The 14,591-nt window shown below is 41.9% G+C and overlaps 1 protein-coding gene across 1 annotated transcript in view; it reads left to right on the top strand.

The window, feature by feature from the left end:
* Positions 1-14,591, top strand: part of LOC128636624 (WD repeat-containing protein 62-like) — a 368,449-nt gene that overhangs the window by 128,191 nt on the left and 225,667 nt on the right. Inside the window, 3 exon segments of the mRNA XM_053689615.1 lie at positions 5,941-6,052; positions 12,738-12,801; positions 13,857-13,979. Coding sequence (XP_053545590.1) covers positions 5,941-6,052; positions 12,738-12,801; positions 13,857-13,979 — 299 coding nt within the window.

The following is a 14,591-nucleotide window of genomic DNA, read 5'->3' as shown; positions in this document are numbered from 1 at the left end:
AAAAGAAGAGTTCTCTCTTTCCACTCACAAGAGTTCCCTTCTTGGGGACTCTTATAGATTCTGTAGAAATGAAGATTTACCTGACAGAAGATAGGTTAACAAAGCTTCAAAATGCATGCCGTGTCCTTCATTCCATTCAACACCCGTCAGTAGCTCAATGCATGGAGGTGATCGGCTTAATGGTAGCAGCAATGGACATAGTACCCTTTGCACGCCTACATCTCAGACCGCTGCAATTGTGCATGCTAAGTCAGTGGAATGGGGATTACTCAGACTTGTCCCCTACTCTGAATCTGGATCAAGAGACCAGAAATTCTCTTCTATGGTGGCTTTCTCGGCCACATCTGTCCAGGGTGATGCCATTCAGCAGGCCGGACTGGACAATTGTAACAACAGACGCCAGCCTACTAGGTTGGGGCGCTGTCTGGAATTCTCTGAAGGCTCAGGGACAATGGAATCAGGAGGAGAGTCTCCTACCAATAAACATTCTGGAATTGAGAGCAGTTCTCAATGCCCTTCTGGCTTGGCCCCAGTTAACAACTCGGGGGTTCATCAGGTTTCAGTCGGACAACATCACGACTGTAGCTTACATCAACCATCAGGGAGGGACAAGAAGCTCCCTAGCAATGATGGAAGTATCAAAGATAATTCGCTGGGCAGAGTCTCACTCTTGCCACCTGTCAGCAATCCACATCCCGGGAGTGGAGAACTGGGAGGCGGATTTCTTAAGTCGTCAGACTTTTCATCCGGGGGAGTGGGAACTTCATCCGGAGGTCTTTGCCCAAATACTTCGACGTTGGGGCAAACCAGAGATAGATCTCATGGCGTCTCGACAGAACGCCAAGCTTCCTCGTTACGGGTCCAGATCCAGGGATCCGGGAGCGGTTCTGATAGATGCTTTGACAGCACCTTGGACCTTCGGGATGGCTTATGTGTTTCCACCCTTCCCGATGCTTCCTCGATTGATTGCCAGAATCAAACAGGAGAGAGCATCAGTGATTCTAATAGCGCCTGCATGGCCACGCAGGACTTGGTATGCAGATCTAGTGGACATGTCATCCTGTCCACCTTGGTCGCTACCTCTGAAACAGGACCTTCTGATCCAGGGTCCCTTCAAACATCAAAATCTAATTTCTCTGAAGCTGACTGCTTGGAAATTGAACGCTTGATTTTATCAAAACGTGGTTTTTCTGAGTCAGTTATTGATACCTTAATACAGGCTAGGAAGCCTGTTACCAGAAAGATTTACCATAAGATATGGCGCAAATACTTATATTGGTGCGAATCCAAGAGTTACTCATGGAGTAAGGTTAGGATTCCGAGGATATTGTCTTTTCTACAAGAAGGTTTAGAAAAGGGTTTATCCGCTAGTTCCTTAAAGGGACAGATTTCAGCTCTGTCCATTCTTTTACACAAACGTCTGTCAGAAGTTCCGGACGTTCAAGCTTTTTGTCAGGCTTTAGCTAGGATCAAGCCTGTGTTTAAAACTGTTGCTCCACCATGGAGTTTGAACTTAGTTCTTAATGTTTTACAGGGGGTTCCGTTTGAACCCCTTCATTCCATTGATATCAAGTTGTTATCTTGGAAAGTTCTGTTTTTAATGGCGATTTCCTCGGCTCGAAGAGTCTCTGAGTTATCTGCCTTACATTGTGATTCTCCTTATCTGATTTTTCATTCAGACAAGGTAGTTCTGCGTACTAAACCTGGGTTCCTACCTAAGGTGGTCACTAACAGGAATATCAATCAAGAGATTGTGGTTCCATCTTTGTGTCCTAATCCTTCTTCGAAAAAGGAACGTCTGCTACACAATCTAGATGTAGTCCGTGCCCTGAAATTTTATCTACAGGCAACTAAGGATTTTCGACAAACGTCTTCCCTGTTTGTCGTTTATTCTGGTCAGAGGAGAGGTCAAAAAGCTTCGGCTACCTCTCTCTCCTTTTGGCTTCGTAGCATAATACGGTTAGCCTATGAGACTGCTGGACAGCAGCCTCCTGAAAGAATTACAGCACATTCTACTAGAGCTGTGGCTTCCACTTGGGCCTTTAAGAATGAGGCTTCTGTTGAACAGATTTGCAAGGCTGCAACTTGGTCTTCTCTTCATACTTTTTCCAAATTTTACAAATTTGACACTTTTGCTTCTTCGGAGGCTGTTTTTGGGAGAAAGGTTCTTCAGGCAGTGGTTCCTTCCGTATAAAGAGCCTGCCTGTCCCTCCCGTCATCCGTGTACTTTAGCTTTGGTATTGGTATCCCATAAGTAATGGATGATCCGTGGACTGGATACACTTAACAAGAGAAAACATAATTTATGCTTACCTGATAAATTTATTTCTCTTGTAGTGTATCCAGTCCACGGCCCGCCCTGTCACTTTAAGGCAGGTAATTTTTCCATTAAACTACAGTCACCACTGCACCCTATGGTTTTCCTTTCTCTGCATGTTTTCGGTCGAATGACTGGTAATGGCAGTTAGGGGAGGAGCTATATAGCAGCTCTGCTGGGTGAATCCTCTTGCACTTCCTGTTGGGGAGGAGTTAATATCCCATAAGTAATGGATGATCCGTGGACTGGATACACTACAAGAGAAATAAATTTATCAGGTAAGCATAAATTATGTTTTCATTGGAATACTGAGAGGAAGGCAGTCTCCTCTATCCCACCGGTCACCATAAACCCTGAGATGAAAAGGGAATTAGGGAATTAAGGTGCTGTTTGTGCATTGTTTGGTGCTATATCCTTTACTTGTGGGATATTATCCTCCTGCTAACAGGAAGTGGCAAAGAGCACCACCGCAGGGCTGTCTATATAGCTCCTCCCTTGACTCCACCCCCCCCAGTCATTCTCTTTGCCTACACTAAGTAATAGGAAGGGTAAAGTGAAAGAGGTGATAAGAATATTAATCAGGAAATTGTTGTTCCTTCTCTGTGTCCTAACCCTTCTTCTAAGAAGGAGCATCTGTTACATAACTTGGACGTGGTTCGTGCCTTGAAGTTTTACTTGCAAGCGACCAAGGATTTCCGTCAAACATCTTCTCTGTTTGTTGTCTATTCTGGAAAGTGTAGAGGTCAAAAAGCTACGGCTACCTCTCTTTCTTTTTGGCTGAAAAGCATCATCCGTTTGGTATACGAGACTGCTGGACAGCAGCCTCCTGAAAAAAATACAGCTCATTCTACTAGAGCGGTGGCTTCCACATGGGCTTTTAAAAACGATGCTTCTGTTGAACAGATTTGTAAGGCTGCGACTTGGTCTTCCCTTCATACTTTTTCCAAATTTTCCAAATTTGATACTTTTACTTCTTCTGAGGCTTTTTTTGGGAGAAAAGTTCTTCAAGCAGTGGTGCTTTCTGTTTAGGTATCTGTCTTGTCCCTCCCGTTCATCTGTGTCTTCTAGCTTTGGTATTGTATCCCACAAGTAAAGGATGAATCCGTGGACTCGTCGTATCTTATAGAAGAAAAGGAAATTTATGCTTACCTGATAAATTGATTTCTTCCAAGATACGACGAGTCCACGGCCCACCCTGTCAATTTAAGACAGATTATATTTTTTGGTTTAAAACTTCAGTCACCTCTGCACCTTTTAGTTTCTCCTTTTTCTTCCTATACCTTCGGTCGAATGACTGGGGGGTGGAGTCAAGGGAGGAGCTATATAGACAGCTCTGCTGTGGTGCTCTTTGCCACTTCCTGTTAGCAGGAGGATAATATCCCACAAGTAAGGATGAATCCGTGGACTCGTCGTATCTTAGAAGAAATCAATTTATCAGGTAAGCATAAATTTCCTTTTTTAGTAGTATAGTACCTTTTAACCCCTTAATGACCAGACCATTTTTCAATTTTCTTACCCTTAATGACAAAGGCTATTTTTACATTTCTGCGGTGTTTGGGTTTAGCTGTAATTTTCCTCTTACTCATTTACTGTACCCACACATATTATATACCGTTTTTCTCGCCATTAAATGGACTTTCTAAAGATACCATTATTTTCATCATATCTTATAATTTCCTATAAAAAAATTATAAAATATGAGGAAAAAATTGAAAAAAACACACTTTTTCTAACTTTGACCCCCAAAATCTGTTACACATCTACAATCACCAAAAAACACCCATGCTAAATAGTTTCTAAATTTTGTCCTGAGTTTAGAAATACCCAATGTTTACATGTTCTTTACTTTTTTTGTAAGTTATAGGGCCATAAATACAAGTAGCACTTTGCTATTTCCAAACCACTTTTTTTCAAAATTAGCGCTAGTTACATTGGAACCCTGATATCTGTCAGGAAAACCTGAATAACCCTTGACATGTATATATTTTTTTTAGAAGACAACTCAAAGTATTGATCTAGGCCCATTTTGGTATATTTCATGCCACCATTTCACCACCAAATGTCATCAAATAAAAAAAAAAGTTCACTTTTTCACAAATTTTGTCACAAACTTTAGGTTTCCCACTGAAATTATTTACAAACAGCTTCTGCAATTAAGGCACAAATGGTTGTAAATGCTTCTTTGGGATCCCCTTTGTTCAGAAATAGCAGACTTATATGGCTTTGGGGTTGCTTTTTGGTAATTAGAAGGCCGCTAAATGCTGCTGCGCACCACACGTAAATTATGCCCAGCAGTGAAGGGGTTAATTAGGTAGGTTGTAGGGAGCTTGCATGGTTAATTTTAGCTTTAGGGTAGTGTAGTAGACAACCCCAAGTATTGATCTAGGCCCATTTTGATATATTTTATGCCACTATTTTACCGCCAAATGCGAGCAAACAATTAAAAAAAAATTCATTTTTCACAATTTTAGGTTTCTCACTGAAAGTATTTACAAACAGCTTGTGCTATTATGGCACAAATTGTTGTAAAAGCTTCTTTGGGATCCCCTTTGTTCAGAAATAGCAGACATATATGGCTTTGGTGTTGCTTTTTGGTAATTAGAAGGCCGCTAAATGCTGCTGCGCACCACACGTAAATTATGCCCAGCAGTGAAGGGGTTAATTAGGTAGGTTGTAGGGAGCTTGCAGGGTTAATTTTAGCTTTAGGGTAGAGATCAGCCTCCCACCTGACACATCCCACCCCCTGATCCCTCCCAAACAGCTCTCTTCCCTCCCCCACCCCACAATTGTCCCCGCCATCTTAAGTACTGGCAGAAAGTCTGCCAGTACTAAATAAAAGGAGTTTTTCTTTTTTTTTAATAAAAAAAAATAAAATGTTTTAGCTGTGATGGACCCCTGCCTTAGCCCCAACCTCCATGATCCCCCCCCCAGCTCTCTAACACTCTCCCCTACCTATTTGCCGCCATCTTGGGTACTGGCAGCTGTCTGCCAGTACCCAATTTGCCCCCAAAAACAAAAGTATCTTTTTCTCTTTTTGCAATTATTAATATTTTCTGTAGTGTAGCAGCCCCCCACAATACCCCAACCCCCTCCCCCTCCCAGATGCTTATATATTTATATTTTTAAAATCTTTTTTCCCCCCTCTTCCCTCCTCATTGGTGTCATTGGCCAGCTAATCGCGCGCGCACGCGCGCCCCCGTACGCTCCCGGCGTGCACATTGCACTTACAGGAACCGGATGCCGGGTAGCGATGGGCCGCCCACCCGCCTCCCTGTTATGCTCCCACCCACCAACGAACCGGCACCATCGCTACCGGTGCAGAGAGGGCCACAGAGTGGCTCTCTCTGCATCGGAGTCTTCTAAAAAGGTATTGCAGGATGCCTCCATATGGAGGCATCACTGCAATACCCTGAGAGCTGCTGGAAGCGATTGCGATCGCTTCCAGCACTCTCTTAGACAACTGACTTACCAGGTACATCTATTGTCATTAACTGGTTGTTAATGCATGACGTACCTGGTACGTCAGTTGTCATTAAGGGGTTAAATTATACTTTTTTTCTGCAGTATTGAAAAATACATTTTTGCCAATTGATTTAGGCAGTTTTCGTCTTTTATTCCAACAGGTTCAGATCGATCCTTCTGGAACGTTTTATGCCACCAGCTGCGCCAATAAGAATATCTGCATATATGATTTGCAATCCGGAGAGTGTTTGGCTACCGTATATGGGCACTCAGGTTTTTTCATTTTTGTAATTTAGTTTGTAGAATGTTTCTATACATTATCCTCCCAAATGTTAAAGGGACAGTCTACACCTGGGTAATCTTAAAATCTTACCTTGAATTAATCTGCAACTAACCTCCTGCACCCTTTCTATATCATGCAGCAGGAACGGTAAAATAGTTATTTTAAAATTAATATTGTTTCTGCCGACTTTGAAATGGCTGCCAAGCTCCACCCACTAATGACATAACAATCTGGGCTGCATATGGTGTCCAATCACAAAAGGTTCACTAGTTTAATTCAACAGACTTTCAATGCCATTCAGCAGAGAGCCTAGATGCAGCCCAGATTGTGATGTTGCTGAGTTTTCCCAACATTCAGTTCAGCCGAATTTCGTTCATGTGGGCATTTGTTTGGGGTAAATATCGGGTGCTGATTCGTTACCGCTATTTCTCCAACATAGGTGTGTCCGGTCCACGGCGTCATCCTTGTGGGATATTCTCTTCCCCAACAGGAAATGGCAAAGAGCCCAGCAAAGCTGGTCACATGATCCCTCCTAGGCTCCGCCTACCCCAGTCATTCTCTTTGCCGTTGCACAGGCAACATCTCCACGGAGATGGCTAAGAGTTTTTTGGTGTTTAAATGTAGTTTTTATTCTTCAATCAAGAGTTTGTTATTTTAAAATAGTGCTAGTATGTACTATTTACTCTGAAACAGAAAAGAGATGAAGATTTCTGTTTGTAAGAGGAAAATGATTTTAGCAACCGTTACTAAAATCGATGGCTGTTTCCACACAGGACTGTTGAGATGAATTAACTTCAGTTGGGGGAAACAGTGGGCAGACTTTTGCTGCTTGAGGTATGACACATTTCTAACAAGACTTGGTAATGCTGGAAGCTGTCATTTTCCCTATGGGAACCGGTAAGCCATTTTCTTAGTTTAGTATAAGAATAAAGGGCTTCACAAGGGCTTTAAAGACTGGTAGACATTTTTCTGGGCTAAAACGATTACTTTATAAGTATATTTAGTGGATTATAACTATAAATAGTTCTTTTAATCTTGGGGATGTGTTAAAAAAACGGCAGGCACTGTATTGGACACCTTTTTTCACTGGGGGCCTTTTCTAGTCATAGGCAGAGCCTCATTTTCGCGCCACTAATGCGCAGTTGTTTTTGGAAAGCAAGGCATGCAGATGCATGTGTGAGGAGATAAGAACCACTGAAAAAGCTTATTGAAGGCGTCATTTGGTATCGTATTCCCCTCTGGGCTTGGTTGGGTCTCAGCAAAGCAGATACCAGGGACTGTATAGGGGTTAAATGTAAAAACTGCTCCGGTTCCGTTATTTTAAGAGTTAAAGCTTTCAAATTTGGTGTGCAATACTTTTAAGGCTTTAAGACACTGTGGTGAAATTTTTGTGAATTTTGAACAATTCCTTCATACTTTTTCACATATTCAGTAATAAAGTGTGTTCAGTTTAAAATTTAAAGTGACAGTAACGGTTTTGTTTTAAAACGTTTTTTGTGCTTTGTTATCAAGTTTATGCCTGTTAACATGTCTGAACCATCAGATAGACGATGTTCTGTATGTTTGGAAGCCAAGGTTCCTCCCCATTTAAATATATGTGATGAATGTGACATAGTGTCCAAACAAAGTAGGGACAATGATGCCACTGATAATGATGTTGCCCAAAATGATTCCTCAAGTGAGGGGAGTAAGCATGGTACTGCATCATCCCCTTCTGTGTCTACACCAGTCTTGCCCACACAAGAGGCCCCTAGTACATCTAGTGCGCCAATCCTTCTTACTATGCAACAATTAACGGCTGTAATGGATAATTCTATTAAAAACATTTTGTCCAAAATGCCCACTTATCAGAGAAAGCGCGATTGCTCTGTTTTAGATACTGAAGAGCATGAGGACGCTGATGATAATGGTTCTGACATACCCTCACACCAATCTGAAGGGGCCAGGAGGGAGGTTTTGTCTGAGGGAGAAATTTCAGATTCAGGAAAAATTTCTCAACAAGCTGAACCTGATGTTATTACTTTTAAATTTAAATTAGAACATCTCCGCGCTCTGCTTAAGGAGGTGTTATCTACTCTGGATGATTGTGACAATTTGGTCATTCCAGAGAAATTATGTAAGATGGACAAGTTCCTAGAGGTCCCGGTGCCCCCCGATGCTTTTCCTATACCCAAGCGGGTGGCGGACATTGTAAATAAGGAATGGGAAAGGCCCGGCATACCTTTTGTTCCTCCCCCTATATTTAAAAAATTATTTCCTATGGTCGACCCCAGAAAGGACTTATGGCAGACAGTCCCCAAGGTCGAGGGGGCGGTTTCTACTCTAAACAAACGCACTACTATCCCTATAGAAGATAGTTGTGCTTTCAAAGATCCTATGGATAAAAAATTAGAGGGTTTGCTTAAAAAGATGTTTGTTCAGCAAGGTTACCTTCTACAACCAATTTCATGCATTGTTCCTGTCACTACAGCAGCGTGTTTCTGGTTCGAAGAACTAGAAAAGTCGCTCAATAAAGACTCTTCGTATAAAGAGGTTATGGACAGAGTTCAAGCACTTAAATTGGCTAACTCTTTTATCTTAGACGCCACTTTGCAATTAGCTAGATTAGCGGCGAAAAATTCAGGTTTTGCTATTGTGGCGCGCAGAGCGCTTTGGCTAAAGTCTTGGTCAGCGGATGTGTCCTCCAAGAACAAATTGCTTAACATCCCTTTCAAAGGTAAAACGCTGTTTGGCCCTGACTTGAAAGAGATTATTTCAGACATCACTGGGGGAAAGGGCCACGCCCTTCCTCAGGATAGGTCTTTTAAGGCTAAAAATAAGCCAAATTTTCGTCCCTTTCACAGAAACGGACCAGCCTCAAATTCTACACCCTCTAAGCAAGAGGGTAATAGTTCTCAAACCAAACCAGCCTGGAGACCGATGCAAGGCTGGAACAAGGTTAAGCAGGCCAAGAAACCTGCCACTGCTACTAAAACAGCATGAAGTGTTGGCCCCCGATCCGGGATCGGATCTGGTGGGGGGCAGACTCTCTCTCTTTGCTCAGGCTTGGGCAAGAGATGTTCAGGATCCTTGGGCGCTAGAAATAGTTTCTCAAGGTTATCTCCTGGAATTCAAGGAACTACCCCCAAGGGGGAGGTTCCACAGGTCTCAATTGTCTTCAACCCAAATAAAAAGACAGGCATTCTTACATTGTGTAGAAGACCTGTTAAGAATGGGAGTGATTCATCCTGTTCCATTAGGAGAACAAGGGATGGGGTTTTACTCCAATCTGTTCATAGTTCCCATAAAAGAAGGAACATTCAGACCAATTTTAGATCTCAAGATTCTAAACAAATTTCTCAGGGTTCCATCGTTCAAGATGGAAACCATTCGAACAATTCTTCCTACCATCCAGGAAGGTCAATTCATGACCACGGTGGATTTAAAGGATGCGTATCTACATATTCCTATCCACAAGGAACATCATCGGTTCCTAAGGTTCGCCTTTCTGGACAAGCATTACCAGTTTGTGGCACTTCCATTCGGATTAGCCACTGCTCCAAGGATTTTCACAAAGGTACTAGGGTCCCTTCTAGCGGTGCTAAGACCAAGGGGCATTGCAGTAGTACCTTACTTGGACGACATACTGATTCAAGCGTCGTCTCTGTCAAAAGCAAAGGCTCATACGGACATTGTCCTAGCCTTTCTCAGATCTCACGGGTGGAAAGTGAACAAAGAAAAAAGTTCTCTGTCCCCGTCAACAAGAGTTCCCTTCTTGGGAACAATAATAGACTCCTTAGAAATGAAGATTTTTCTGACAGAGGCCAGAAAGTTAAAACTTCTAAGCTCTTGTCAAGTACTTCATTCTGTTCTTCTTCCTTCCATAGCGCAGTGCATGGAAGTAATAGGTTTGATGGTTGCGGCAATGGACATAGTTCCTTTTGCACGAATTCATCTAAGACCATTACAACTGTGCATGCTCAGACAGTGGAATGGGGATTATACAGACTTGTCTCCGACGATCCAAGTAGATCAAAGAACCAGAGATTCACTCCGTTGGTGGCTGAACCTGGACAACCTGTCACAGGGAATGAGCTTCCGCAGACCAGAGTGGGTCATTGTCACGACCGACGCCAGTCTGGTGGGCTGGGGCGCGGTCTGGGAACCCCTGAAAGCTCAGGGTCTATGGTCTCGGGAAGAATCTCTTCTCCCGATAAACATTCTGGAACTGCGAGCGATATTCAATGCTCTCAAAGCTTGGCCTCAACTAGCAGAGGCCAAATTCATAAGGTTTCAATCAGACAACATGACGACTGTTGCATATATCAACCATCAGGGGGGAACAAGGAGTTCCCTGGCGATGGAGGAAGTGACCAAAATAATTCAATGGGCGGGGAATCACTCCTGCCACTTGTCTGCAATCCACATCCCAGGAGTGGAAAATTGGGAAGCGGATTTTCTGAGTCGTCAGACTTTCCATCCGGGGGAGTGGGAACTCCATCCGGAAATCTTTGCCCAAATAACTCAATTATGGGGCATTCCAGACATGGACCTGATGGCGTCTCGTCAGAACTTCAAGGTTCCTTGCTACGGGTCCAGATCCAGGGATCCCAGGGCGACTCTAGTAGATGCACTGATAGCGCCTTGGACCTTCAACCTAGCTTATGTATTCCCACCGTTCCCTCTCATTCCCAGGCTGGTAGCCAGGATCAATCAGGAGAGGGCTTCAGTGATCTTGATAGCTCCTGCGTGGCCACGCAGAACTTGGTATGCAGACCTGGTGAATATGTCATCGGCTCCACCATGGAAGCTACCTTTGAGACAGGACCTTCTTGTTCAAGGTCCATTCGAACATCCGAATCTGGCTTCACTCCAACTGACTACTTGGAGATTGAACGCTTGATTTTATCAAAGCGTGGGTTTTCAGATTCTGTCATTGATACTCTTGTTCAGGCTAGAAAGCCTGTAACTAGGAAAATTTACCATAAAATATGGAAAAAATATATTTGTTGGTGTGAATCTAAAGGATTCCCATGGAACAAGATAAAAATTCCTAAGATTCTATCCTTTCTACAGGAGGGTTTGGAGAAAGGATTATCTGCAAGTTCTTTGAAGGGACAGATTTCTGCTTTATCTGTTTTACTTCACAAAAAACTGGCGGCTGTGCCAGATGTTCAAGCTTTTGTTCAGGCTCTGGTTAGAATCAAGCCTGTTTACAAACCTTTGACTCCTCCTTGGAGTCTCAATTTAGTTCTTTCAGTTCTTCAAGGGGTTCCGTTTGAACCCTTACATTCCGTAGATATTAAGTTACTATCTTGGAAAGTTTTGTTTTTGGTTGCAATTTCTTCTGCTAGAAGAGTTTCAGAGTTATCTGCTCTGCAGTGTTCTCCTCCTTATCTGGTGTTCCATGCAGATAAGGTGGTTTTGCGTACTAAACCTGGTTTTCTTCCGAAAGTTGTTTCTAACAAAAACATTAACTAGGAGAAAGTTGTGCCTTCTTTGTGTCCGAATCCAGTTTCAAAGAAGGAACGTTTGTTACACAATTTGGATGTAGTTCGTGCTCTAAAATTCTATTTAGAGGCTACAAAGGATTTCAGGCAAACATCTTCTTTGTTTGTTGTTTATTCTGGTAAAAGGAGAGGTCAAAAAGCAACTTCTACCTCTCTCTCTTTTTGGCTTAAAAGCATCATCCGATTGGCTTATGAGACTGCCGGACGGAAGCCTCCTGAAAGAATCACAGCTCACTCCACTAGGGCTGTGGCTTCCACATGGGCCTTCAAGAACGAGGCTTCTGTTGATCAGATATGTAAGGCAGCGACTTGGTCTTCACTGCACACTTTTACCAAATTTTACAAATTTGATACTTTTGCTTCTTCTGAGGCTATTTTTGGGAGAAAGGTTTTGCAAGCCGTGGTGCCTTCCATCTAGGTGACCTGATTTGCTCCCTCCCATCATCCGTGTCCTAAAGCTTTGGTATTGGTTCCCACAAGTAAGGATGACGCCGTGGACCGGACACACCTATGTTGGAGAAAACAGAATTTATGCTTACCTGATAAATTACTTTCTCCAACGGTGTGTCCGGTCCACGGCCCGCCCTGGTTTTTTTAATCAGGTCTGATGAATTATTTTCTCTAACTACAGTCACCACGGTATCATATGATTTCTCCTATGCATATTCCTCCTTTACGTCGGTCGAATGACTGGGGTAGGCGGAGCCTAGGAGGGATCATGTGACCAGCTTTGCTGGGCTCTTTGCCATTTCCTGTTGGGGAAGAGAATATCCCACAAGTAAGGATGACGCCGTGGACTGGACACACCGTTGGAGAAAGTAATTTATCAGGTAAGCATAAATTCTGTTTTCCAATAAGAACAGCAAATACATGCAACTCATTTTAACAAAAATCTTACATTATAGAATTTGAACAATTAAAAGAACCTATATTTTAATGCTAACATAAAATACAACAATCTGATTGAATTTGAACACTCCCAGATGGGTTATATTAATGGGTCACCTACAAAACATTTATGCAAAGAAAAATCTAGTGTACGTTGTCCCTTTAAACAGCGTAACAGTAAGTTAAGAACAATAATGCAATATTTACATGTTCTAACAGTTCCATTTATTTGATTATTTATTGCATCAATGCAGCCCTTATATTTTTGTGACTTTATTTTTTTTTTCTATTTACACAGATCTAGTGACTGATATGAAATTCACCTATGACTGTAAACAGTTGATCACTGTATCTGGAGACAGGTATGCCTTGTTCATTTTGTTTTATGTTTCTTAAAGGGACAGTCTAGGCCAAAATAAACTTTCATGATTCAGATAGAGCATGTCATTTTAAACAATTTTCCAATTTACTTTTATCACCAATTTTGCTTTGTTCTCTAGGTATTCTTAGTTGAAAGCTTAACCTAGGAGGTTCATATGCTAATTTCTTAGACCTTGAAGCCCACCTCTTTCAGATTGCGTTTTAACAGTTTTTCACCACTAGAGGGTGTTAGTTCACGTATTTCATATAGATAACACTGTGCTCGTGCACGAGAAGTTATCTGGGAGCAGGCACTGTTTGGCTAGACTGCAAGTCTGTCAAAAGAACTGAAAAAGGGGCAGTTTGCTGAGGCTTAGATACAAGATAATCACAGAGGTTAAAAGTATATTATTATAACTGTGTTAGTTATACAAAACTGGGAAATGGGTAATAAAGGGATTATCTATCTTTTAAAACCATAAAAATTCTGGTGTAGACTGTCCCTTTAACATTTGCATTTCTAAATATAGCAGCAAGGAACTCTTACTCTGGTGAAAATCCAGATCTTATTGTGTCGCACTTTGAAAAGAAGATATGTCTCCAAAAAGAGCTGAATGCTGCGAGTAGCCGTCGTATTCTGCAATCAGATCCTCTCGAATTATCTGAATGCTCACATCTAGTTTCTAACTTGTTTTCAGCAATATGCTTTTAATAAGACTATGCAAAACAATGCAAATGTTACTGCGTCTACTCCGGCAAAAAGTCCTTGTTGGCTCCTACAAATATCGCAAGTAGTGGACGGAGTTTGTGAATTTAAAAACAATTGCATCAAGCAAGATGTTACTGTATTCTGAAAGTTTTTCCATTGGTTTACTTATTTATTACAAGACTACAAAAGCAATTGCAGTTTGTTGTTACCAGTTTAACCGAAAGGTTCTGTAATAAAGGGTACCATAAACTGACATGAGCTCCTTACTGCTTATACTGCTTGCCATTATATTTATATATACCTTGTCTCAGCTACTATCTGCAGACTGACTCCAATTATGTGTTGCAGTTGTGTGTTTATCTGGCAGCTTGATCCTGAAATGACTGCGTGCATGCAGCAGCGTTTAAAAGATATTACATCACTGGAGAACCCTGAGATCCCTTGCGAGGACGGCAGCCCAATTAACATATGGTACTTTCAGTACAGTATTTTAAAGTCAAATATTAACTAGTTAGTTTTTAAGTTTAGAATTCTAAAACCATGCAAATATTCTGTAATTAGGATCAGTGTTCCCTCTAAGGCCAGTTTTCTGTGCGGCCCAGCAATGAAATAGTTAATTAGGTAACCACACCCTGCAATTAGCAAACACTGCACAATGCAGAATTAAAGGTATGGTTCTCTTGTTAACTGTTTCACTGCTGGGCCGCACACAAAACTGGCCTTAGGGGGAACACTGATTAGGATCACATATTGTAACTATAGATTATTAATGTTTGTGTTGGTCAAAACTGTCAACTCAATAGAGGCTTTGTTTGCTACTGGTTTCAGTCTCTGTTTCGCAACTTGATGTTTATACTGTACACCTTCTGATACTCCTGTTTTCTGCCATATTGTTCCTACAGCTTGTTAATTACCTTTTACAGCCTTTGATAGAACTTGTTTATAAGTGTTAAGTCAAAGATATGGGCTTATTTTCCATTTCTGTTTTACGAGTTATCGGAAGATTTTAAAGCGTCAACAGTAAGATTGTATTATTCTGTGTCAAAATACTGTATGTCCAGAATTGACAATCCACAAGTGTGC

This window comes from Bombina bombina, chromosome 7 (assembly GCF_027579735.1).
Source record: "Bombina bombina isolate aBomBom1 chromosome 7, aBomBom1.pri, whole genome shotgun sequence".
NCBI lineage: Eukaryota > Metazoa > Chordata > Amphibia > Anura > Bombinatoridae > Bombina > Bombina bombina.
The sequence above is the reverse complement of the archived record's forward strand: the minus strand, read 5'-3'. Positions and strand labels throughout refer to the sequence as shown.